This window comes from Oryx dammah, unplaced genomic scaffold, assembly GCF_014754425.2.
Source record: "Oryx dammah isolate SB20612 unplaced genomic scaffold, SCBI_Odam_1.1 HiC_scaffold_23, whole genome shotgun sequence".
NCBI classification, from domain to species: Eukaryota; Metazoa; Chordata; class Mammalia; order Artiodactyla; family Bovidae; genus Oryx; species Oryx dammah.
In genome coordinates, this window is record NW_024070207.1 from 114,365,148 (window position 1) to 114,388,755 (window position 23,608).

Below are 23,608 nucleotides of genomic sequence, written 5' to 3' on the forward strand. Positions count from 1 at the left end.
GTTCACGTATTGCTGAAGCCTGGCTTGGAGAATTTTGAGCATTACTTTACTAGCGTGTGAGATGAGTGCAATTGTGCGGTAGTTTGAGCATTCTTTGGCATTGCCTTTGTTAGAGATTGGAATGAAAACTGACCTTTTCCAATCCTGTGGCCACAGCTGAGTTTTCCACATTTGCTGGCATATTGAGTGCAGCACTTTCCCAGCATCATCTTTCAGGATTTGAAACAGCTCAGCTGGAATTCCATCACCTCCACTAGCTTTGTTCGTAGTGATGCTCTCTAAGGCCCACTTGACTTCACATTCCAAGATGTCTGGCTCTAGGTGAGTGATCACACCAGTGTGATTATCTGGGTCATGAAGATCTTTTTTTGTACAGTTCTTCTGTGTATTCTTGCCACCTCTTCTTAATATCTTCTGCTTCTCTTAGGTCCATACCATTTCTCTCCTTTATTGAGCCCATCTTTGCATGAAATGTTCCCTTGGTATCTCTAATTTTCGTGAAGAGATCTCTAGTCTTTCCCATTCTGTTGTTTTCCTCTATTTCTTTGCATTGATTGCTGAAGAAGGCTTTCTTATCTCTTCTTGCTATTCTTTGGAACTCTGCATTCAGATGCTTGTATCTTTCCTTTTCTCCTTTGCTTTTTGCTTCTCTTCTTTCCACAGCTATTTGTAAGGCCTCCTCAGACAGCCATTTTGCTTTTTTGCATTTCTTTTCCATGGGGATGGTCTTGATCCCTGTCTCCTGTACAGTGTCACGAACATCTGTCCATAGTTCATCAGGCACTCTATCTATCAGATCTAGGCCCTTAAATCTATTTCTCACTTCCACTGTATAATCATAGGGAATTTGATTTAGGTCATACCTGAATGGTCTAGTGGTTTTCCCTATTTTCTTCAATTTGAGTCTGAATTTGGCAATAAGGAGTTCATGATCTGAGCCACAGTCAACTCTTGGTCTTGTTTTTGTTGACTGTATAAGAGCTTTTCCATCTTTGGCTGCAAAGAATATAATCAATCTGATTTCGGTGTTGACCATCTGGTGATGTCCATGTGTAGAGTCTTCTCTTGTGTTGTTGGAAGAGGGTGTTTGCTATGACCAGTGCATTTTCTTGGCAAAACTCTATTAGTCTTTGCCCTGCTTCATTCCGTATTCCAAGGCCAAATTTGCCTGTTACTCCAGGTGTTTCTTGACTTCCTACTTTTGCATTCCAGTCCCCTACAATGAAAAGGACATCTTTTGGGGGTGTTAGTTCTAGACAATGTAATATCAGGTGGTGATAAATTCTGTGAAGAAAAATGAGCCTTGGTCAGATGGCAGAGAATGGCAGAGGGGAGTAGCTAGATCAGAAGGTCAGGAAAGACTGCTCCAAGGAGGTGACATTGGAGCAGAGCACCCTGCATGAGGTGAGGGAACAGGATGACCTGATATGTGCCTCATTGCACTTGATTTCCTGCTTGGCTGCCGAGAGGGCAGGGGCTGACTCAGTTTATTGTTGCACAATCTGGGCTCAGTATGAGTCTGTGGATGCTTAGCTGGTGGTTGGGGGAGGTGGATCTGGAGGGCAGAGAGTGGTCTGAGTAGGTATGGGCAGTGCTGGGGCCAGACCTACCCAAGGATTCAGGCCTTTTGGATCCTCATTCCTTCTGGAACATTCATCAGTTTATTCTCTCACTGAGCAGTTTCTTAAACATTCTGTTTTCTGGGCTGTATGCTTCACTTGGGGAATTTTTAAAGGATGAGGGATACTGGTTTCTGTACCATGCTGCACAAGATTCCTACCACTTTCAACAAATTGATAGACTAGCTTTAATTTTCAGAGCCCTATACATGCCATCTCTTGCACAGGCAGGAAGAAGAGCACACACTACCGCAGCTGGACTTCTTGTGCACAAGGTGCCCTGGCGATAAAGATTGCTCAGGCACCTCCAAATCAGAAATACCAAGTCAAGACATCTAAGGAATAGCAAACATTTCTTGATTTTAAAATGTTCAGCAAGAAAGTTGTTTCTACCGGGGATGAAAAGTAGTGAGTGAACTACAGTGGGTATGGGCTAGGTCTGAGACATGTGGAAAGCCAAGTAGACTGCAAGTAAATTCTGAAAATCTAACCAAACTACAGCAGTGAAAAAGAGTGGATTTCAGCTGCCCACAAGCAGTGGGTGGATTTCAGGTATGCAGTGTTGAGCAGAAGAAGGAAGTTGTAGAAGAATGTCAGCAATGATTCCATGTATCCTGAGTTCCCAGATGTTCACAACCAGTGTGTTTTTAGGAATATAAATGTGGTAAAATGATTTTTAGAAAAACTAAGGAAATGGCAAACATGAAATGCAGAGTGATGATGACCTTTGAGGAGGAAGTGGGGTTGGGGTCAGGAAGGGACATGTGGCAGATTCTGGCCTATTATGGCTTCCTCTTGCACTAGTTGGTGTGTGTGTGAGCGTTTGTTATATCATTCTTCATACGTTTTTTATTTTATAAATAATCTTTCATATACTCAATACTGAAGAAAGATGAAAAAGAAACACTTGATTTTTTAAAATGGTATCACACGAAATAAACCCCAACCACATGGGCATTTTCAGCTTTCCCTTGTGTAGACCAAGCGTGTGATCTTTAAAGCACACTGGAAGTGACATGGCTTTGAATAGCATGGGATGGGGGCTAGTCAATACTATGAACACTCATCCAGAAATGCAGATGGGACTTGTAATGAATGCCTCTGACAGTGCATTGTTCTCTTCCCAGATCTGTTGTTGTTGTTGTTGTTCAGCTGCTAAGTTGTTTCCAACTCCTTGCAACCCCATGGACCACAGCGCTATGCCAGGCTCCCCTGCCCTTCACTATCTCCCGGAGTTTGCTCAAACTCTTGTCCGTTGAATTGGTGATGCCATCGAACCATCTCATCCTCTGTTTCCCCCTTCTTCTCCTGCCCTCAATCTTTCCCAGCATCAGGATCTTTTCCAATGAGTTGGCTCGTTGCAGCAGATGGCCAAAATATTGGAGCATCGGCTTCAGCATCAGTCCTTCCAATGAATATTCAGGGTTGATTTCCTTTAGGATTGACTGGTTGGATCTTCTTGCTGTCCAAGGGACTCTTAAGCACCACAATTTGAAAACATCAGTTCTTCAGCACTCAACCTTCTTTATGGTCCAACTCTCACATCCATTCATGACTACTGGAAAAACCATAGCTTTGACTATACAGATCTTTAGACAAAGTGATGTCTCTGCTTTTTAATACACTGTCTAGGTTTGTCATAGCTTTCCTTCCAAGGAGCAAGTGTCTCTTAATTTCATGGCTGCAGTCACCGTCCACAGTGATTTTGGAGCCCAAGAAAATAAAGTCTGTCACTGTTTCCACTTTTCCCCCCATCTATTTGCCATGAAGTGATGGGACTGGATGCCATGATCTTAGTTTTCTTAATGTTGAGTTTTAAGCCAACTTTTTCACTCTCTTCTTTCACTCTCATCAAGAGACTCCTTTGTTCCTCTTCACTTTCTGCCATTAGAGTGGTATCATCTGCATATCTGATGTTGATATTTCTCCGAGCAGTCTTAGTTCCACCTTTGGATTCATCCCAGATCTGAACAGTTAAATCACTGTAGGGTGGCTGTGCATATTAATAGCATTGCTCTTTTAAGTGTTCAAGTTTATTTTCATTGTTGATTGGCATTGTCGGGTACTTGCATGGTTTTAGAAAACTATCTTCAGCAACACTCTTAAAGATGTGGATGGAGCATAGATTGCCTCTTATAACCTAGAGAAAGGAAATTGAGTGTGATCAAGTGGGTTTACCCAGTCTGTCTTGCCTCTGCCTCTGCTTGTTGGCGCTGTTTGTACTCCTAGTTCTTCTGTGTGAAATATTCTCTAATGGTTTCAGATTCTTAGAAATGTATTCCAAATTGGTTTGGTCATTAGATGGGCAACGTATCCATTATCCCTTGCTGCTGTGACAAACTCTCTAAAACCTAGTGGCATAAAACAACAATTTGTTATTAATTCTCACAGCTCTGTGACTTGGGCTTACTGGGAGGGTCTTAGTTGGGGTCTTTTATGTGGTTGTTCTGTGGATTAACATGGGCTCACTGGAAAGTTCTCACCCTGGGGGTCTTCTGTGCAGTTATGGTTTACTGTCAACTGGTGCTACAGTTACAACCTAAGGTCCAAGATGGCCTATTAAGGATTTTGGCCCATAAACCCCAGTTAAGGCCTGTGCCTCGAATTGGCACAGCATTCCTTCTCTGCTGTGTTTTCTTAGTCAAAGCAGTGGAAACACCTCAGATTCAATGGAATGGAAAAATAAACTTGAAAAGATCATGTGAGGTGGAAGAAGATATTACTGGGGCCATCTAATGACTTTCAGAGATAGCTTGCCTGAGATCAATTTTGTATCAGGAACCTAAGTTAATTTCATTTTATCATGCATTAGAAACAAAACTGAGAGTCCACATGAGGGAAGGAATTAAGGCAAGTTGTCTGATGGTCCAAAATAAGCACCTCCCACTTAGAATCACAGGCTCCTGGAGCCAACCTATCTATGCATTTCATGGTTGAGGGCCTTTAATTAGTCACTGCTGAGCACCATTCACATAGGCTTCTTTGGTAGATGTGTGGCAGCATTGCCCTGCCCAAATGAGTGTCTACAGTGGACCATGGTTTAACTATTGTGTGTGTTACCACCGTCCTTCTCAGATAGACTTACATTCTTTCCTGAAATTTTTCTTGAAAGGGATAATTGAAAATGTTAAGTTATACCCCCTCCTCACAGCCATAATTATATACTCACCCAGTCCTAGTCCTGTATTTGTCAGTCTTAGTAGAGAATAATTTGAGTTTAGACCAATTTTAAAAACCTTTTTATTTTGAAGGTTCAATCCTATAGAAGAATTGCAAGAATAGAATAAAGAACTGCCGTGTACCTTTCATCCTGTTGGCATGTAGCTGCACAGATTTCATCATTCCCATCCCCTACTCACTCTCATGCAGTCTCCATAGATATACATTTTCTAAGAACCATTTGAGAGTCATTTGCAGGCATCCTGACCCTTTATCCCTAAGAATGAAGATATTCTCTTGTGTGACCACAATATAGTTGTGAAAAGTCAGGAACGTTAACATTTGACATGATGTTGTTAATTTCCAGAGTGTAATCTTTGCCTGCTGTCCCAGTGAGATCCTCTACAACATCTTTTTCCTGGTCCAGAATCCAACCCAGGGTCCCACATTGCATTTAGTTGTCTTACCACCTCAGTCTCCTTAACTTGCAATAGTTCTTCAGCCTTTCTTAATGACCCTGACATTTGTGAAGAGCACAGACCAGTGGGTTTTTTTTTTTAGGACTGTCCTTCATTTTGAGTTGGTTTGCTGTTTCCTCATGGTTAGACTCAGATTATATGGGGGGCAGGAGTCCCGTGGAAGGGATATTGGTTCCTTCTCAGTGCATTGTGTCAGGAGGCTATGATGTCAGGAGGCTACATTGTTTCATTACTGGTGATGATAGCTGTGATCACTGAGTTGAGGTGGTATAAAATCGCTCATTTTCCCTCTGGAAAGTAGTAAAATGTGATTGACAAATAGACTTGTCAGAATGTTGATCAAGTTGTGCTGATGAGGCAACAGACCCCTCCCATCCTGTGGGTGGGCTGTGTTTACTTGGCCTGGAGTCAAGTGGCTTGGGAGAAAAATAGAACTATATTCTAAGATGTGGAGAAAAAAAGCCCTTTGGGTTTATGCTTTGCAGTAAACCCAGGTTCAGAAGCGTGACAACCCTCTCCTGAGAGTCTTCTTGCTGCTCTGCTTACAGAGGTGTTTGTTTATATTTCCTACCAGTCACAGAACCTCAAAAGGTTATATAATCCTGCCTTGTGCATCAGAGAGGCCTATCTCTGTTAACCTAACAAAATTTGTGAATTCCTTTTGTTAAGTTTTTAATCACTGGAGATATTGAGCTTTTAAAAATTGAAGTGGAAAAGCTATTTTAAAAAGCAAGATGAAAAATCTAGTGCTTTGGCTCTCTCATCTCTTTACACCTCTTGGGAAAGGTCATTTAAGCATTTAGAATTGGGGTTTTCTTATCTAAAATATGGTTAATAGTAATTTCCTATGTACCTCACTGGGTTATTGTGGTAATCAAATAGACCCTTATCAAATAGATGAGAATGCACTTTAGAATAAAACTATGAAAGCACAGTGAGTTCCCTGATTAATTTGTGTTTAACTTCTTTCATCAGCCAAGATATCTATTTCTAGGAAACTGGGGAAACAACAGCTTTGCTACACTTGGTTTGGCTTGCAGTAAGTGGTGTGAGCAGAGGGCCAGAGAGTCTCGGGGCCTGGCAGATCAGCATCACCTGGTGTAAGACGCCCATCTTCAGCAATTCTTACAGGGCTGGCAGGGTACCGCATCCATGTAGGAAGTAGTGAGGCAAGATGAGCAGGAAACTTTACAGATTTGGAAATAAAATAGGGAACTTCAAAATTGTGTCCTGTAGTTTGGTCATTTGGTATTTTTGAAAAAGGCAATGGCTTACTTACTCTTTCTCTTATTTGAAGGTCATGTTTGTATGTGTACGCAAGTATGTGTGTGTGTGTTCTAAGTTACTATATTTTTTTATTGGGCAAGAGCTGGGGTAGGGGAATGTAACTAGATTCCTTAATATATTAAGTTTTATCCCAAATAATTCACCCTTACTTCTCAGGTAGCAATTATTTTTAGATGCGTGCTCATGGACAGTTGGCCCACTTTTATTTATAATAGAACGTTAGAGTCTGTGGTGTGAACAGAACGTACATGTGACTGTTCTCTTAAAGCAAGTTGAAGCAAGGCTGTTCAGAGCCGAGTAGGTCTGAGGCTGTCAGAACCTCTCCTACCCAGGCGAGGCCAGCCTTTCCCCTTGATATTATAGTCCTGCCCTGCATGTCCCTCTTACAGGCTCTGAGCACACTGACTGAGGGGAGGGCATGACTTCATTGGGCTCCATTCCCTTCTGAGCATGAGCCATTTAGACCAGGCCATGGGGTCATGTTGGGATCCAGATTCTGCTACTAAGGTGGGACTATAGAATGAATTGGGCCTGTAGCCATTTCAAGCCTCTTACCCACTCCTCCCTGAGTCCAGCCTTGGAGACCCTCCTGGTGGAAGTGGGGTCTGCAGAAGAGCTCCTCACATGTCTGCACATGTGTGACAGGTACTTGCACCAGGACCCCAGGGAGCCCACGTCTCAGGTACCCCTGAGGGAAGTGCAGGTGTGTGCTTGCTGCAAGCAGGTCCCTTAGACAATTATAATTGACTGGGCGGTGGGTGCCCAGTACCTTTGCTCTGTCTCATCTAGCAGAGAGGTCATGCTTCACTCCTGGGGGAGGAGGATGAGGGCCAGGAAAAAGAGCAGATGGCTTTTTGCCAGTCCTTTCAGTAGCAGAAATTCCTAATTGATGAGTCAAGTTAGGAATGCTTATGGGAGGAGGACATGTTTCTGTCTGCGTCATCTGCCATAAAACAGCAGCCTTCCTATGGCCGGCCTCTCCAAATCCCACATCCAGGAGTAATTCTTTATACTGTTGACTGCCCCTGCAGTGGTTGCACCAGAGCTGCACTTGACATTCCAGGGAGTAAGTGGCCTGTTTTGATCTTCTCAGCGTATAGGACCAGCTCCCTCAAGACCCCCTCCTGGGGGTTATAGGATCATTGCATCCCTAGATGACAGTATGGAAGGAGGGCATTGTTGAGCACATCTCCTGCCATACAGTTATACAGGCTGTTTGAGTCTAAACATAGGTTTTTGCAGCTAATTGGAAAATGATGCTTAATGGAACAATTGTCATCATGAGGTAGCAGGACCTGTGGTGTCCCCTCATTATGCTTCCTCTTGCTTTTGCTGCTACTGCTGCTAAGTCACTTCAGTCATGTCCAACTCTGTGTGACCCCAGAGACGGCAGCCCACCAGGCTCCCCTGTCCCTGGGATTCTCCAGGCAAGAACACTGGACTGGGTTGCCATTTCCTTCTCCAATGCATGAAAGTGAAAGGTGAAAGTGAAGGCGCTCAGTCGTGTCCGACTCTTAGCGACCCCATGGACTGCAGCCTACCAGGCTCCTCCATCCATGGGATTTTCCAGGCAAGAGTGCTGGAGTGGGGTGCCATTACCTTCTCCTCTCCTGCTTTTGGTTTGTTCTCATCTGTAAGGATAACTCAGATTTTATTTTATCATATATTAACACCAATATCTGACAGCTATTGTGTGCTTACTCTGTGCCCCTTCTAAAATGAACATCTGGGGATCATGATGACCCCAAACTCCGGCTTAGCCACACTGCGAACAGGGAATAGGGCCAAGTTGAAAGAAGTGGAGTCAGGAAGTTGAAGGTTCAGACACAGTTCAATGGCTTGTTTAACCTCTCTAAGCCCAGCTTCCTCCTCCTTAAAGTGACCATAATAATAGTACCTGTGTCATAACTGGTTATTGAGAACTAAAAGACACACACATGTACACATACATACACAAATACACTTAGCTCGGGGGCTGGTGTGCAGACAGCACTCAGGAAGCATGAACAGAGTTTTGGAAGGTGCTAGAGGAAGCCTGAGTTCCACATTATTGGAGGGGTGGTCCAGGTACAACTCTGTCTGAACACTGGAGGCACTAAGAATTCCCTCTCCAGCCAAGGCCCTTTAGGAAGCTCATTGGTGGGCCTTGGAGGCGTGGGGATTAGGACACCACCCCTCCAACCAGAGCAGTACCACTTTCATCTGCTTTATACACATAGAAGGTATGTGGGGGGTGCTGTATGTATGTCTTACCTCAGTGGTTCTCAGCTGGGGATGATCTTACTCCTGAGGGGATATTTGATGATGTCTGCAGACATTTTTGATTGTCACAACCTCTGGAAGGGGAGTGGTGGAGATTGCTGCTGGCGTCCAGTGAGTTGAGGCCAGGGATGCTGCTAATCAGTGCTCAAAATAGCCCCCCAGGAAGAAAGATCTAGTCCAAATGTCATGGCAGGGTTGAGAAACCCTGGTATATATGCATATGTATATGCAGGGGGCAAGAGGATTCTTTCAGTTCAGTTCAGTTCAGTCGCTCAGTCGTGTCCGACTCTTTGCGACCCTATGAATCACAGCATGCCAGGCCTCCCTGTTCATCACCATCTCCCAGAGTTCACTCAGACTCATGTCCATCGAGTCTGTGATGCCATCCAGCCATCTCATCCTCGGTCGTCCCCTTCTCCTCGTGCCCTCAATCCCTCCCAGCATCAGAGTTTTTTCCAATGGGTCAACTCTTCTCATGAGGTGGCCAAAGTACTGGAGTTTCAGCTTTAGCATCATTCCTTCCAAAGAAATCCCAGGGTTGATCTCCTTCAGAATGGACTGGTTGGATCTCCTTGCAGTCCAAGGGACTCTCAAGAGTCTTCTCCAAAACCACAGTTCAAAAGCATCTTTACCTGGCTTTTATTTGGTTGGTGTCTAGGAACAGAATTAGAAAATCAGGGGTATCTAGAGCATGTGGAAAGAAATGCCTGGTTGTCAAGAGATGCCCTGGGAATAGTGGGGTCTGAGTCAGCTGAGCCCCAGGACTGAGGCAGGACAGTCTGCAGAGGGGAAGCACCATCCACACGTGGACAAGGTGTCAGGGGGTTCTGGGCGGCTCCACACCTAACAGGATGGTGGCACAGGGGAAGTTGGTGTGGCTAATATGAAGTGATCCTTTCTGACCTCACACTGGTCCAGCTAGGGAGTGGACTGCCAGAGAGGGGTGTACAGTTCACCATGGAAATGGGATCTGGATGGATTCCATATCTGTAAAATGGTTGATGCTGAAACATCTGAATTTTAAAAATCCAGGTCACTTTTAAGTCACATTCTTTGGGTCACTGTGTGACCCTCAGCCTGGCACGGACTGAGAAAAAGTGTTCTCTTCAACAGCCAGAGTTTGCCTTTTACCATGACAGCATCAGTTGAAAACTGGCCTGCATCTTTTCCAGTCCACATACTACTTGAGGATTATTTTCCAGCTCAAGACCAAGTTTAATATTGATCCGATCTTGTTTTTTCCTTACCACCAGTATCTGATTAGGTAACTCTTTAGGTCTCTGGTGAGAAATTGGCCTTTAATATTATGTTGACTTGCCATTTTTATAGGCCACAATGGTTGAATATTAGCAGTTTCATATTGTTCAACCTGCTACAGGATTGAGAGTGACAATTTGTAATTTGTCAGCTGAGTACTTTATGTTCTTCCTAAAAGTACTCTATACAAATGTCACCCCAGTATGTGTGAACTTCTGGGTATACTCAGTAACTGAATCTAGGCTGTTACCCATGTCATCAGCAACCAGAGCTCACCAGGAGCCAGACTCAGCTAGGACACATGTCATGGACCTTCTTCCAACAGAGGTAAGGCAAGGTCCTATATCCCTGGGTGGACATGGGCTTGTTCTCACATTTTGCATCTTCCCGGTAACTGGAGAGAGTCTTTTAAACCTTGAGAACCTTGAAAAAAGACACCCCCTCTCCCCACCTCTTCACTGACTTTGTTCCTCAGAACTTGAAAAGGAACTAGATGTCAGTTATACCTCAGCAAAGGTGATTTTTTTTTTTTACTGTATGATTCCACTTATGTGAAGTACATGGAATAGTCAAATCCTTGGAGACAGAAAGTATAAAGTGGTTTCCCAGGGGCTGGAGAGAGGTGAGAATGTGGAGTTAGTGTTTAAAAAGTACAGCATTCTGGAGGTGAACAGTGGTGGGATGGTTGCACTAAAGTGTGAATGGACTTAATGCCACTGAACTGTACACTTTTTTTGTACACTTTAAAGTGGTTAAGATGGTACAGTTCATGTTGTGTGTATTTTGCCGTAATTAGAAAAAAATAGGACTGGGCTCGTTCATTGCCATACGCTGAAGCCACATCCAACCTTGGTGTTCATCTAAAAAAAGGAGGTGGGGAAATGCCTAACACTTTACTCTCATGTTGTCGTCAAACTTAAGTGAAATCAGGACATGATGTCATCAGCTGAGCTTCCTAAAACATTGTCCCTTCCGTAGGGGATATCTTATAAGTACCATACATTCCTGTTAGGGTGATAGTACTTCAGGGACTGCTGAGTGTGCACTCCTCCTTACATTTGTCCCTCTTGAAGGATGAAATTGTTCAGCTTTCTGGAACCAGATGTCTTCGGAACAGAGAATTCTGTGGTAAGGCCCAGTAATCATCTTATGGCGTGGTTTTGGTTTTCCAGGGCAAATTCAAAAGCATATCCGCAGTCTCCAAAGAACACAAAGCCGCCATACCCAGGATCTCCGGTGAAGTACCGCCTCCCCAGCTTTTCTGGCCAGGAGACACCCAAGAAGAAAGCAGACAAAGAGAAGAGCAACAAGGAGAAGGAAGGCACCCTGACTCAGCAGGCAGCCAGCTCACCCAAGGAGGAGGCCCCAGAGAAGCACGTGGCAGACAGGCAGGCCACCGAGAAGCATGAGAAGCACGAGGCCACGGCAGGGAAGGCCAAGGGTGGCAGAGGTAGGCCCTCCTTGCCCAACTGGTTCTGCCACTGAGTCCATCCCCACAGGAGCCTCGGGTTTGGGGGAAAGATGGGGATTTTCCCCAGAGACGACTCCATGCCCTGGTGCTGCTTTCTCAGCTGGCACATTGCCCAGTCCTTCCCCTTGCTCTCCTGAGTGTCTCCTGGCAGAGGAGACTGAGGGACTGGCACTGCTTCTGGCTGTGGAAGCCCCGGAGGGTGCTGAGCTATGTTCGGTCAGGGTATGCCCTTCCCACAGAGAGGGGCTTCCTGTAGTCCTCTAAGCTTCTGTGACAGCCATGGTGAGTTCACCCAGACAGGTGCAGTGGTGGAGGCTGCCATGGGGCTTGCTGGTGACCCATCTCTCCTCCTCGCCTTTCCACTGCCCTCCACAGTGGAATGCATCCAGGGTCCCAGCCAGCCCATGGCAGCCTCTGCTCGGTGGCTGATTGTGCTGGTCCCGGCAGCATTTCCTGTCACCCACTGGGTTGGCTTTTTTAATTCCAAGTAGCAGCTGCCATGTGAGTGCAGTCATGATTTCATGTCCCTTGATCTTTTCCTCTGACGCAGCCTCAGGGAAGCCCACAGCGGGCATCATGGATGCAGGAGAGGCCACAAAGATCCTGTCTGAAAAGAGACGACAGGCCCGGCTGCAGAAGGAACAGGAGGAGCAGGAACGTCTGGAGAAGGAAAAACAAGACAAGTATGGGTGGTGCTCAGACCTTTTCAGACCGCTGTAAATGCCCAGCTCCTGAATCTCAATGTTACAGACAGCCCCTGTTCTCAGCCTGGACTCTAGCACCAGCCAGGCCTCGCAGAACTATCAGTAGAGTTTGAGTTTTGTTTATAGAATGAGATTCTCCTTGAAAAGACTGGAGATGCCAAGATGTAAACATCTTGATTCTGCTTCCTAAATCTTGTCCCCCCGCCGCTCCCAGTTATCCTAACTCGCATCCCCAGGTAAGAGAGAGGAGGGTTGAGCAGACACCTGTTGATGGGGCAGAAGCCACCCTCATAGAGACACAAGGTTACAGGGACTCCATCCTGGAGCAGGACAGAAAATGTCATGGCAGTGGTCCCTAAACTTTGGAGGGTATCACAGTCGGTTAAGGGTTGTGGTAAAAATCCACAGGCTAGGCTGTGTCTTGCCTCAGTATTTCACCAGAGTTTGAGAACCACTGCATTTATCCCCAGAGCACTTGGTCAAAATACAGACAGTTCTATCTTTTCTAGTCTTAGTATTCAGAGAGAAATGCATGTTGAAGGGCAAGGTAGATTTATCATTAAGTTGATATAGGAAGCTTTTAGGATAATCACAGCCTGTAGTCCACAACTATTGAGAGAATTACGCTGAGTTTAGACTGATAGAATACTCTTGATTTGTAAGTGACCTTGACAAGTCTTTCATGGTCTCTCATTATGCTTTTGTTGATTTATTTTTTTTTAAAGGGTGGTAGGGGAAGATCTGACTGGTCCCTTCTTCAAATTCTGGACTTTTCTGATGATTTTCCCACCTCAAACCTTTTGGGCAACAGCAGCAGGTCTTTTTGTTGAGTGGTGTGCTTGGGCTGGGTTGCGTGGACCACAGGGTGTGTGAAGGGAGGTCCCAGGAGAGGAAGCTGAGTTGTAGGACCTCCAGTGATAGGCCAGGGGCTGTGCAGGCCCTGAGCAGCTGAGTTACATGCCTGTAGCTTGTTCTGGGGCAGGTGCAACCATCTGCCTTCCAGCCAGCACCCTCCTGCATTTCCTTATACAGAAGACCCTCCCCAGTGGCTGGGGATAAGGGATGCATCCACTGAATGGTGACTGCAATGCAGAGCTTTCTGGTACTTGCTACCTGGTGAGGAAGTGGGATGGGGTTGGCATGGGTGACAGGAACAAGGATGAGAGAGGGTGTCAGAACTACATGTGGGTCTGGTGAACTCTGGAGGAAACCCAGTGATGCTGGCAAGAGTGGCGGGGTGGCGCTGCCTGTGGCAGAGGGGTGCTGGAGGAATGACCACAGCCATGTTCTCTCTGGGTCGTTAAACAGGGAGAGAAAGAATGTTTATTCTTGCAGAGGATTTTGAGATTCTTGGTTTCACACAGGAGAAGCCAGTTCTTCTCTACTTTGGGGGAAGCAGAGTATGGTTGAATGGAGGGAATTTTAGGGGCTCATGGGCCTCTGGGGAGGAATTTGTGTTCTGAGTGATGAGGAGGATTATGGAGACCTAGGGGCTAAGAGAATGTGTTACTTACTCATGGGTATGCATCCAGCACCTTGGAAGTCCTCATGGTAAAATGGAAGAAACAGTGACTTTTCAGATCCAGAGGGTGAAGAGAAAGATGAAGTAGCTTGTGTGTTAATTTATATACAACATATCCTTTGTGTATTAACTTCTCTGAGACAGTCACAACTGGCTCTTTAGAAGAGAAAGAACTAAAATAGTGCTCTGATTAACCTTGGGAGAGATTTTGTTATGGATACATCTGGTTTTTATAATCCTGTGTTGGGCATCCTAGTCTTTCATTGCGAAATCTAAGAACTGGTGAGTGTCTTTCTGAGTAGGCCCCATAATGCTCTTCTCCAAATAATAATTTCAGTTGTTCCAGCTTTTAGACACTGCAGCTTTTGCCATTTCTAAAGCCAACTATTAGGATGCAAGGATGTTCTTTTTAAGTCTTGATCTTTTATAGTAACATACCAACAGCCCAGTAAGTCAGTGCTGCATGCTTCCAAAGAGAGGTTTTTTTCTAAAAAACATACAGATTTATAGAAATTATCTTTATTTGGAAGCAGGTATCACTGGTAAGTTGCTATTCCCGTTGTTTCGAATGGGCATCATAAATGTTGAGTGGTTTTTCCAAGGAAGGGTCACACAGCAGGTGGTACAGTCAGAATGCAGTCTTGGTCTTGCCCATGTGGCACATTGCCAGTCAGTAATTGACTGCAAAATGAGTATAGTTACCTACAATTTTTCATAGATGAGGAAAATGACACGTGAGCAGGAAGAACGTTAGAAATGTAAAAATAAGCACTTAAGACTGTACAGAATTTTCCCTCACTGCTTAGATCTCTTTATTGTTACATCACCAACCATTTATCTGTGGGTTAAAAGTGTCTAAATGCCATTTAATTTTCATTTAGCAAAGAATAAAAGCTAAAACATTTTTTTAAGAATGACAAAATAAATGGAAAATAGATGCTTTAATTTCTGTATTAAATGTCAGGTTTCTGTTGAGCATTTCCTTCCATTTGCTACTTCAGAAGTCACATACTAATTAGAATCAAAGTGAACTTTTTGAGCTCCTAGTCACTGTTCTTAAATTGCTGTCTGGCACAGATGTAGCCATTGAGACATTTCTAGTTTTTTTTTCTAGCTTAAGTTGGTTTTAAATATTTATTCTCAGTTTTTAAATAATTGTCATTGAATAAGAATGATGGGGCTGTGATCATTTGTAAATTGACTAGGGAACATTTGTCTCTTCATTACAGTCTTTCACTAATCAATACATTAGTACTCTTGATATCACAGAATTTGAAGTCATCCCTGGTTAATATTTTTTGGTAACTGGACTGGAGTGGCTTTCTGGGAAGGATGAGTCATTTTCTTAAGTGGATGCTAATTCACATGCATGTGTCTCTGACTGTGTCACACATACATTATGCTCTACTGTTAGCACAGAGTTCTTGGTGGTTTGTCTTTTGGGCATGTCATCACTGTCTTGTAACAATAGTTCTGTTCTCAAAAGACTGGAGAGAGAGGAATTGAAAAGAAAGGCAGAGGAAGAAAGACTTCGCCTAGAGGAAGCCCGTAAACAGGAAGAGGAAAAGAAGCAGCAAGAGGAGGAAGAGAAAAGGAAGGTGGCAGAGCAGAAGGCCAAGGAGGCGCTGCTGTTGAAAGAAGAGCAAGAAAAGGAAAAACAAGAAAAAGAAAAGCAGGAAAAAGCCATGATTGTAAAGCAGGTACTGTGCAAGTCTTTATATAGACTTCCTTAAGGGCCTTAATTAGGTAAAATTAGTTAAATTTGAATGACTTACAATATTTCCTTGAAGCATTTTCTTTAACTGAACTAGTTAATATATTTGAGTTACTTTGGGCAACACAAGTGAAGTGGTAATGTTTGTTATATGTCAGTTTTGATTCTCCCAAAGGCAGACCCTGGATAAGAATTTGAGTGTCAGCAGTTTATTTGGGAGATGATCCTAGGAAGCTGGTAGGGGAGTGAGAAGAAAGCCAATGTAAGCACACTGATGAGTGGGTTACTGTGGGCATCTGGAACTTGTTCCTTGTGGAACTCTAGGAGACTATGGAATATGCCTTAGAATTACCCCTTGGAGGGATGAGGAAACTAGGTTATTTATCTTCCAACTCCTGCCCCTTGTGGTTGAAAGTAACTTTGAGGAATTAACTTCCTGAAACTCCTAGCCACATGCATACTTCATGGTCAGAGACTACCCTCAGACACAAAAAGACATTGACCTTGTATGCAAAATGTCTGCAGGTAATTTGCATGATAGACTGAGGTCGTATGAGTAAGACCCAACCATGTCTGCTGTGTCATAGGGCAGGCTGTAAAAATCCACATTGAATATTGGTGCAGCACCCACTTTGGGTAGATGATGAGATGGAAGAACAAGTGCAAATCCCAGAGAATTAACTAGTGTTTTCTTAAGCTTAGTAATGCCTATACCTTGGTTTCTATGTTTCTACCAGAAGGAAGCAGCAGAAGCAAAGGCCCAGGAGGCAGCTAAACAAATGCGTCTGAAAAGAGAACAGATCATGCTACAGATGGAGCAGGAGCGACTGGAGAGGAAGAAGGTGAGGGCTAAGGAGTTAAGCGTACTTAGGATGAGGCAGGGGCAGGAAGGGAGTCTAGTTACGTTCTGCAGTCGTTGAGTACACTGCTCTTAGAATTGTTATTTAGGTTGAATTCATTGATCTTACTATTCAAATCTTCTGTATCTTTATGAGTTTTCTGTCATCTTGTTCTTTTATTTACTGAGACATGGGTATTGAAAGTGTCATCTGTGATTATGGATTTGTGCATTACTCCTTCCAGTTCTATACATCTTTGTTTTCATATATTTTGAAGCTCTACTGTTAGGTGAATTTATATTTCAAGTTATTAAGTTTTCCTGTTGAATTGACCCTTATATCATTATGAAATATTCCTTCTTTATCTCTAGTAATACTTTTTGTCTTAAATTCTACTTTGTCAGTCTTTTTATGATTAGCACCTGCATGATGAATTTTTTTACTTTAAACCTACGTGTGTTCTTATAAATGTTTCCCTTATAAACAGCATTGGAGAAGGCAATGACAACCAACTGCAGTATTCTTGCCTGGAAAATTCCATGGATGGAAGAGCCTGGTGGGCTACAGTCCTTGGGGTCGCAGAGTTGAACATGACTGGGCACGCACACCTATAAACAGCATAGAGTCAGGATTTGTTATTTAAATCAAGTTTGACAGTTTCTGTTTTTTGATTGGTATGTTTAGACCATTTACATTTAATGTAATTATGGGTGAAGTTGGGTTTAAGGTGGTGTCCAGTTTGTGGCCTCCTCTTCTGTTCTTCAGCTAGGGTCTCTGTTGGGTGGTCCTCTTGAATGACAGGTAGTGATTTGTTGAATTCTAGCTAATCTAAAGAGAGGAAGGAGAAAGATGGGATATAAATAATTGATTCTAAATACCTACCAGTTCACTTCTTAAGCATTGGACCTTGTTCATATGGCAGAGGTATATATCTGTAAAACCAATGGAGGCACTTTCTATACACATTATCCTCTGCTAAGATTTCTCTTTTATGAATTCTCTGAGAAATGTGAAATTGCATACAGACCGAGATACTTGTATCTATTTTTGGTCTTGTAGTCCTCTTTGTTGTTGTTGTTCAGTCACTCAGTCACGTCTGACTCTTTGCAACCTTGTGGACTGCAGCATACCAGGCTTCCCTGTCCTTTACCATCTCCCGGAGCTTGAGCAAACTCGTCCATTGAGTTGGTGATGCCATCTAACCATCTCATCCTCTGTCATGCCCTTCTACTCCTGCTTTCAGTCTTTTCCTAGCATCAGGGTCTTTTCTAATGAGTCGGCTCTTCTCATCAGGTGGCCAAGATACTGGAGCTTCAGCATCAGTCCTTCCAATGGATGTTCAGGACTGATTTCCTTTAGAATTGACTGGTTTGATCTCCTTGTAGTTCAAGGGACTCTCAAGAGTCTTCTCCAACACCGCAGTTCAAAAGCATCAATTCTTTGGCACTCAGCCTTGTTTATATGGTCCAACTCTCACATCCATACATGACTACTGGAAAAACCATAGCTTTGAGTATATGGACCTTTAAACAAAGTTATGTCTCTGCTTTTTAATACACTGTCTAGGTTTGTCATAGTTTTCCTTCCAAGGAGCAAGTATCTCTTAATTTCATGGCTGCAGTCACTGTCCACAGTGATTTTGGTGCCCAAGAAAATAAAGTCTATCACTGTTTCCATTGTTTCCCATCTATTTGCCATGAAGTGGTGGGACCTGATGCCATGATCTTAGTTTTTTGAATGTTGAGTTTTCAGCCAACTTTTTCAGTCTCCTCTTTCACTTTCATCAAGAGGCTCTTCAGTTCCTCTTCACTTTCTGCCATAATGGTGTTATCATCTGCATATCTGAGGTTATTGACATTTCTGCCAGCAATCTTGATTCCAGCTTGTGCTTTATCCAGCCCAGCATTTCTCATAATGTACTCTGCATATAAGTTAAATAAGCAGGGTGACAATATACAGCCTTGAGGTACTCCATTCCCAATTTTGAACTAGCCAGTTTTGTTCCATGTCCGGTTCTGACTGTTGCTTCTTAACCTACATACAGGTTTCACAGGAAGCAGGTAAGGTGATCTGGTATTCCCATCTCTTGAAGAATTTTCCACAGTTTGTTGTGATCCACACAGTCAAAGACTTTGGCATAGTCAATAAAGCAGAAGTAGATGTTTTTTCTGGAATTCTCTTGTGTTTTCTGTGATCCAATGGATGTTAGTAATTTCATCTCTGGTTCCTCTGCGTTTTCTAAATCCAGCTTGAACATCTGGCAGTTCTCAGTTCACATACTCTTAAAGCCTAGCTTGGAGAATTTTGAGCATTACTTTGCTAGCATGTGAAATGAGTGCAGTTGTGCAGTAGTTTGAAATTCTTTGGCATTGCCCTTCTTTGGGATTGGAATGAAAACTGACCTTTTTCATTTAGTGGCCACTGAATGAGTATTCCAGTCCTGTGGCCACTGCTGAGTTTTCCAAATTTGCTGGCATATTGAGTACTGCACATTCATATCATCATCTTTTAGGATCTGAAATAGCTCAGCTGAAATTCCATCACCTCCACTAGCTTTGTTCATAGTGATGCTTCCAAAGGCCCACTTGACTTTGCATTCCAGGATGTCTGGCGCTAGGTGAGTGATCATACCATCGTGGTTATCTGGGTCATTAAGATCTCTTTTGTATAGTTCTACTGTGTATTCTTGCCATCTCTCTTCTTAATATCTTCTGCTTCTGTTACATCCATACCATTTCTGTCCTTTATTGTACCCATCTTTGCATGAAATGTTCCCTTGGTATCTCTGATTTTCTTGAAGAGATCTCTAGTCTTTTCCATTCTATTGTTTTCCTCTATTTCTTTGCATTGATCGCTGAGGAAGGCTTGCTTATCTCTCCTTGCTATTCTCTGGAACTCTGCATTCAGGTGGGTTTATCTTTCCTTTTCTCCTTTGCCTTTCCCTTCTCTTCTTTTCTCAGCTATATGTAAGGCCTCTTCAGACAACCATTTTGCCATTTTGCATTTCTTTTTCTTGAGGATGGTCTTGATCACTGCCTCCTGTACAATGTCATGAACCTCCATCCATAGTTCTCCATACACTCTATCAGATCTAATCCCTTGTATCTATTTGTCACTTCCACTGTATAATCATAAGGGATTTTATTTAGGTTATACCAGAAGGGCCTAGTGGTTTTCCCTACTTTGTTCAACTTAAGTCTGAATTTTATAATAAGGAGTTCATTATCTGAGCCACAGTCAGCTCCCAATCTTGTTTTTGCTAACTGTATAGAGCTTCTCCATCTTCAGTGCAAAGAATATAATCAATCTGATTTTGGTATTGACTATCTGGTGATGTCCATGTGTAGAGTCTTCTCTTGTGTTGTTGGAAGAGGGTGTTTGCTGTGACGAATGCATTCTCTTGGCAAAACTCTGTAAACCTTTGCCCTGCTTCATTTTGTATTACAAGGCCAAACTTGTTATTCCAGGTATCTCTTGACTTCCTACTTTTGCATTCCAGTCCCCTCTGATGAAAAGGACCTTTTTTGGTGTAGTCCTCTTACTTGTTTCTTTTTGGTTTTCAGAGAATAGATGAAATTATGAAGAGAACAAGAAAGAGTGATGTGTCTTTGGAAGTGAAGGTAGGCATTCAGAGTGCCATTTTCATAATTCATGTACTGAGAAGAATATAATGGTAGAATATATTCAGTGATGTTGTAGGTCTCAGAGAGCATTAGCCAGGAAGAAAATGGGTTCTTCCTGCTTTGTTCCTTTAGATTAAGAAGACTGTTGGTGTCTAAAAGGAAAGAGGAGTCTAAGAGAGGAGTTTCCAGGATGGGGTGGTAATAAAAATTTCCTTGGAGAAGTGGAGGTACGGATGCAGGGAGAAGCACTGTAGTCCACAGATAAAAAAAAAAAAGAGAGAATGGTGGCATATTACTATGGGAAACAGAGCTGATTTATAATACACTCAGAAAATTCAAAGAATTACCATGGAACAGACAGATGGCTCAGCCTGGTTCCAAATAACCCCTGATGCTTTTCAAAAGCACTTGTCTTGGTACATAAAGCCTACCTTCCCTCTGTTTGTTTTCAGAAAGAAGACCCAAAAGTGGAGCTTCAGTCTGCTCTGTGTGTGGAAAATAAGACAGAACCCATGGTCCCTAACAAAATAGGTGAGTGTGAGATCTGATTCTTGGGTTCTTCATTTCAGAAAGTGAGGGCTATGGTGTTCCCTGTAGGGGACTAGCACCTATGGGTCTGAAGAGCATTATCACTGTGTGGAGCCCATGTACTTCTCCCCACCACCACCCCCTGGGGGAGTTTCCATCTCTACAGGTCCACTTGAAGACCAGTAGGTCCCTCAGTTACTCTAATAATCCCAGCACCAGAGCTGGGCCATCTGCTGGCTAGGCTGCTTTCCAGAGGGCTTAATTGCTGGTCACGTTCTGTTAAGAACTGACTCTCTTGTTCTACAGCAGTTTCTCCTGCCTTTGGGACTTCTGGATAGTCCAGCTCTTTTCTGTCACGGATTCTTAAAGCTCCTCAGGTTTCGTGGCAGCCACAGTCAGAAAACATATATCCATCTCAAAGTCACTCTTCACATTTCTCTTGCCTTGTGGCTCAAGAGCCTGGGGACCTGTGCAGGATATGACATCAAGTTTCTTGAGTGAGTCATGTTGTTCAGTCACTAAGTTGTGTCCGATGTTGCAACCCCACAGACTGTAACACGCCAAACTCCTCTGTCTTCCACTATCTCCTGGAGTTTGCTCAAATTCATGCCCATTGAGTCAGTGATGTTATCTAATCATTACATCATCTGCCACCCTCTTCTCCTTTTGCCTTCAATCTTTCCCATCATCAGGGTCCTTTCCAGTGAGTCGGCTCTTCACATCAGGTGGCCAAAGTATTGGAGCTTCAGCTTCAGCATCAGTCCTTCCAATGAATATTCAGGGATGATTTCCTTTAGGATTGACAGGTTTTACACTCCAAGGAACTCTCAAGAGTCTTCTCCAGCTTCACAATTCAAAAGCATCAATTCTTTGATGCTCAGCCGTTTTTATGGTCCAACTCTCATTTCCATCCATGACTACTGGAAAAACCATAGCTTTGACTAGACAGACATTTGTTGGCAAAGTGATGTCTCTTCCTTTTAACACGCTTTCTAGGTTTGTCATAACTTTCTTTCCAACAAGCAAGGATCTTTTAATTTCATGGCTGCAGTCATCATCCACAGTGATTTTAGAGCCCCAAAAAATAAAATCTGTCACTGCTTCCACTTTTCCCCTTCTATTAGCCATGAAGTAATGGGACCTGATGCCTTGATCTCAGTTTTTTTTTTTAATGTTTCAAGCCAGCTTTTTCACCCTCCTCTTTCATCCTCACCAAGAAGTTCTTTAGTTCCTCTTCACTTTCTCGCATTAAAGTGGCATCATCTGCATATCTGAGGTTGTTGTTGTTATTTTTTCCCCAGCAATCTTGATTCCAACTTGTGATTTATCTAGCCCAGCATTTCACATGACGTACTCTGCATATAAGTTAAATAAGCAGGGTGACAGTATACAGCCTTGTCCTACTGCTTTCCCAATTTTCAACTAATCTGTTGTTTCATGTCGGGTTCTAACTGTTGCTTCTTGACCTGCATACAGGTTTCTTAGGAGACAGGTGAAGTGGTCTGATATTCCCATCTCTAAGAATTTTCCACAGTTGGTTGTAATCCACACTGTCAAAGGCTTTAGCATAGTCAGTGAAGCAGAAGTAGATGTTGTTCTGGCACTCCCTTGCTTTTTCCATGATCAAATGAATGTTGGCATTTTGGTCTCTGGTTCTTCTGCCTCTCTGAAACCCAGCTTGTACATCTGGAAGTTCTCAGTTCACGTACTGTTGAAGCCTAATTTGAAGGATTTTGAGCATAATCTTCCGAGCATGTGAAACAAGTGCAATTGTATAGTAGTTTGAACATTCTTTAGCATTGCCCTTCTTTGGGGAATGAAAACTCCCCTTTTCCAGTCTTGTGGCCACTGCTGAGTTTTCCAAATTTGCTGACATATTGAGTGCAGCACTTTAACAGCATCATCTTTTAGGATTTGAAATAGCTCATTGGAATTCCATCCCCTCCACTAGCTTTGTGCATAGTAATGTTTCCTAAGGCCCACTTGACTTTACACACCAGGATGTCTGGCTCTAGATGAGTGACTGCACTATCGTGGTTATCTGGGTAATTAAGACCTTTCTTGCAGTTATTCTGTCTATTCTTGCCACTTCTGAATCTCTTCTGCTTCTGTTATGTCCTTACTGTTTCTGCCCTTTATCATGCATATCCTTGCATGAAATGTTCCCTTGATATCTCCAGTTTTCTTAAAGATATCTCTAGTTTCTCCCATTCTGTTGTTTTCCTCTCCTTTGTATTGCTCATTTAAGAAGACCTTCTTATGTCTCCTTGCTATTCCCTGAAACTCTGCATTCATTTAGGTGTGTCTTTCCCTTTCTCCCTTGCCTTTCCTCCTCTTCTTTCCTCACCTATTTGTAAAGCCTCCTCTGACAACCACTTGACCTTTCTTGTATTACTTTTTTGGGGGGATGGTTTTGGTCACCACCTCCTATACAATATTATGAACCTCTATCCATAGTTCTTCAGGCACTCTGTCTACCAGATCTAATCCCTTGAATCTATTTGTCACCTCTGCTATGTAATCATAAGAGATTTGACTTAGGTCAAATACCTAAATGGCCTGGTGGTTTCCCCTACTTTCTTCACTTTGAGCCTGAATTTTATAATAAGGAGCCCATGATCTGAGCCACAATCAATTCCAGGTCTTGTTTTTGCTGCCTGTATAGAGTTTCTCCATCTTCAGCAGCTGCAAAGAACATAGTCAGTATTGACATCTGGAGATGTTCATGTATATAGAGTTGGGTTGTTGGAAGAGTGTGTTTGCTATGACCAGCATGTTTTCATGACAAAACTCTGTTAGCTTTTGTCCTGCTTCATTTTGTACTCTTTAAGATCAAACTTACCTGACTTCCTACTTTTGCCTCCCCATCCCCTACGATAAAAAGGAAATATTTTTTTGGTGTTAGTTCTAGAATGTATTGTGGATCTTCATAGAACTGGTCAACTTAAGCTTGTTCAGCACCAGTGATTGGAGCATAAACTCGGATTACTGTGATGTTGAATCATTTGCTTATTCTGTCACTTTTGAGATTGCCCCCAAGTACTGCATTTAGGACTGCATTGTTGACTCTTTCATTTGGGATTCTTGCCCACAGTAGTAAATATAATGAATTAAATTTGCCACTCCCGTCCATTTAGTTCCCTG

The 23,608-nt window shown here is 43.1% G+C and overlaps 1 protein-coding gene across 9 annotated transcripts in view; it reads left to right on the forward strand.

The window, feature by feature from the left end:
• MAP7D2 (MAP7 domain containing 2) overlaps positions 1-23,608 on the forward strand; it is a 97,769-nt gene that overhangs the window by 67,501 nt on the left and 6,660 nt on the right. For all 9 annotated transcript variants that reach the window (XM_040266276.1, XM_040266273.1, XM_040266280.1 and 6 more), the window contains 6 exons: positions 11,236-11,513; positions 12,085-12,217; positions 15,247-15,460; positions 16,212-16,316; positions 19,877-19,933; positions 20,389-20,467. In XM_040266276.1, coding sequence (XP_040122210.1) covers positions 11,236-11,513; positions 12,085-12,217; positions 15,247-15,460; positions 16,212-16,316; positions 19,877-19,933; positions 20,389-20,467 — 866 coding nt within the window. The remainder of the gene's footprint in view (positions 1-11,235; positions 11,514-12,084; positions 12,218-15,246; positions 15,461-16,211; positions 16,317-19,876; positions 19,934-20,388; positions 20,468-23,608) is intronic.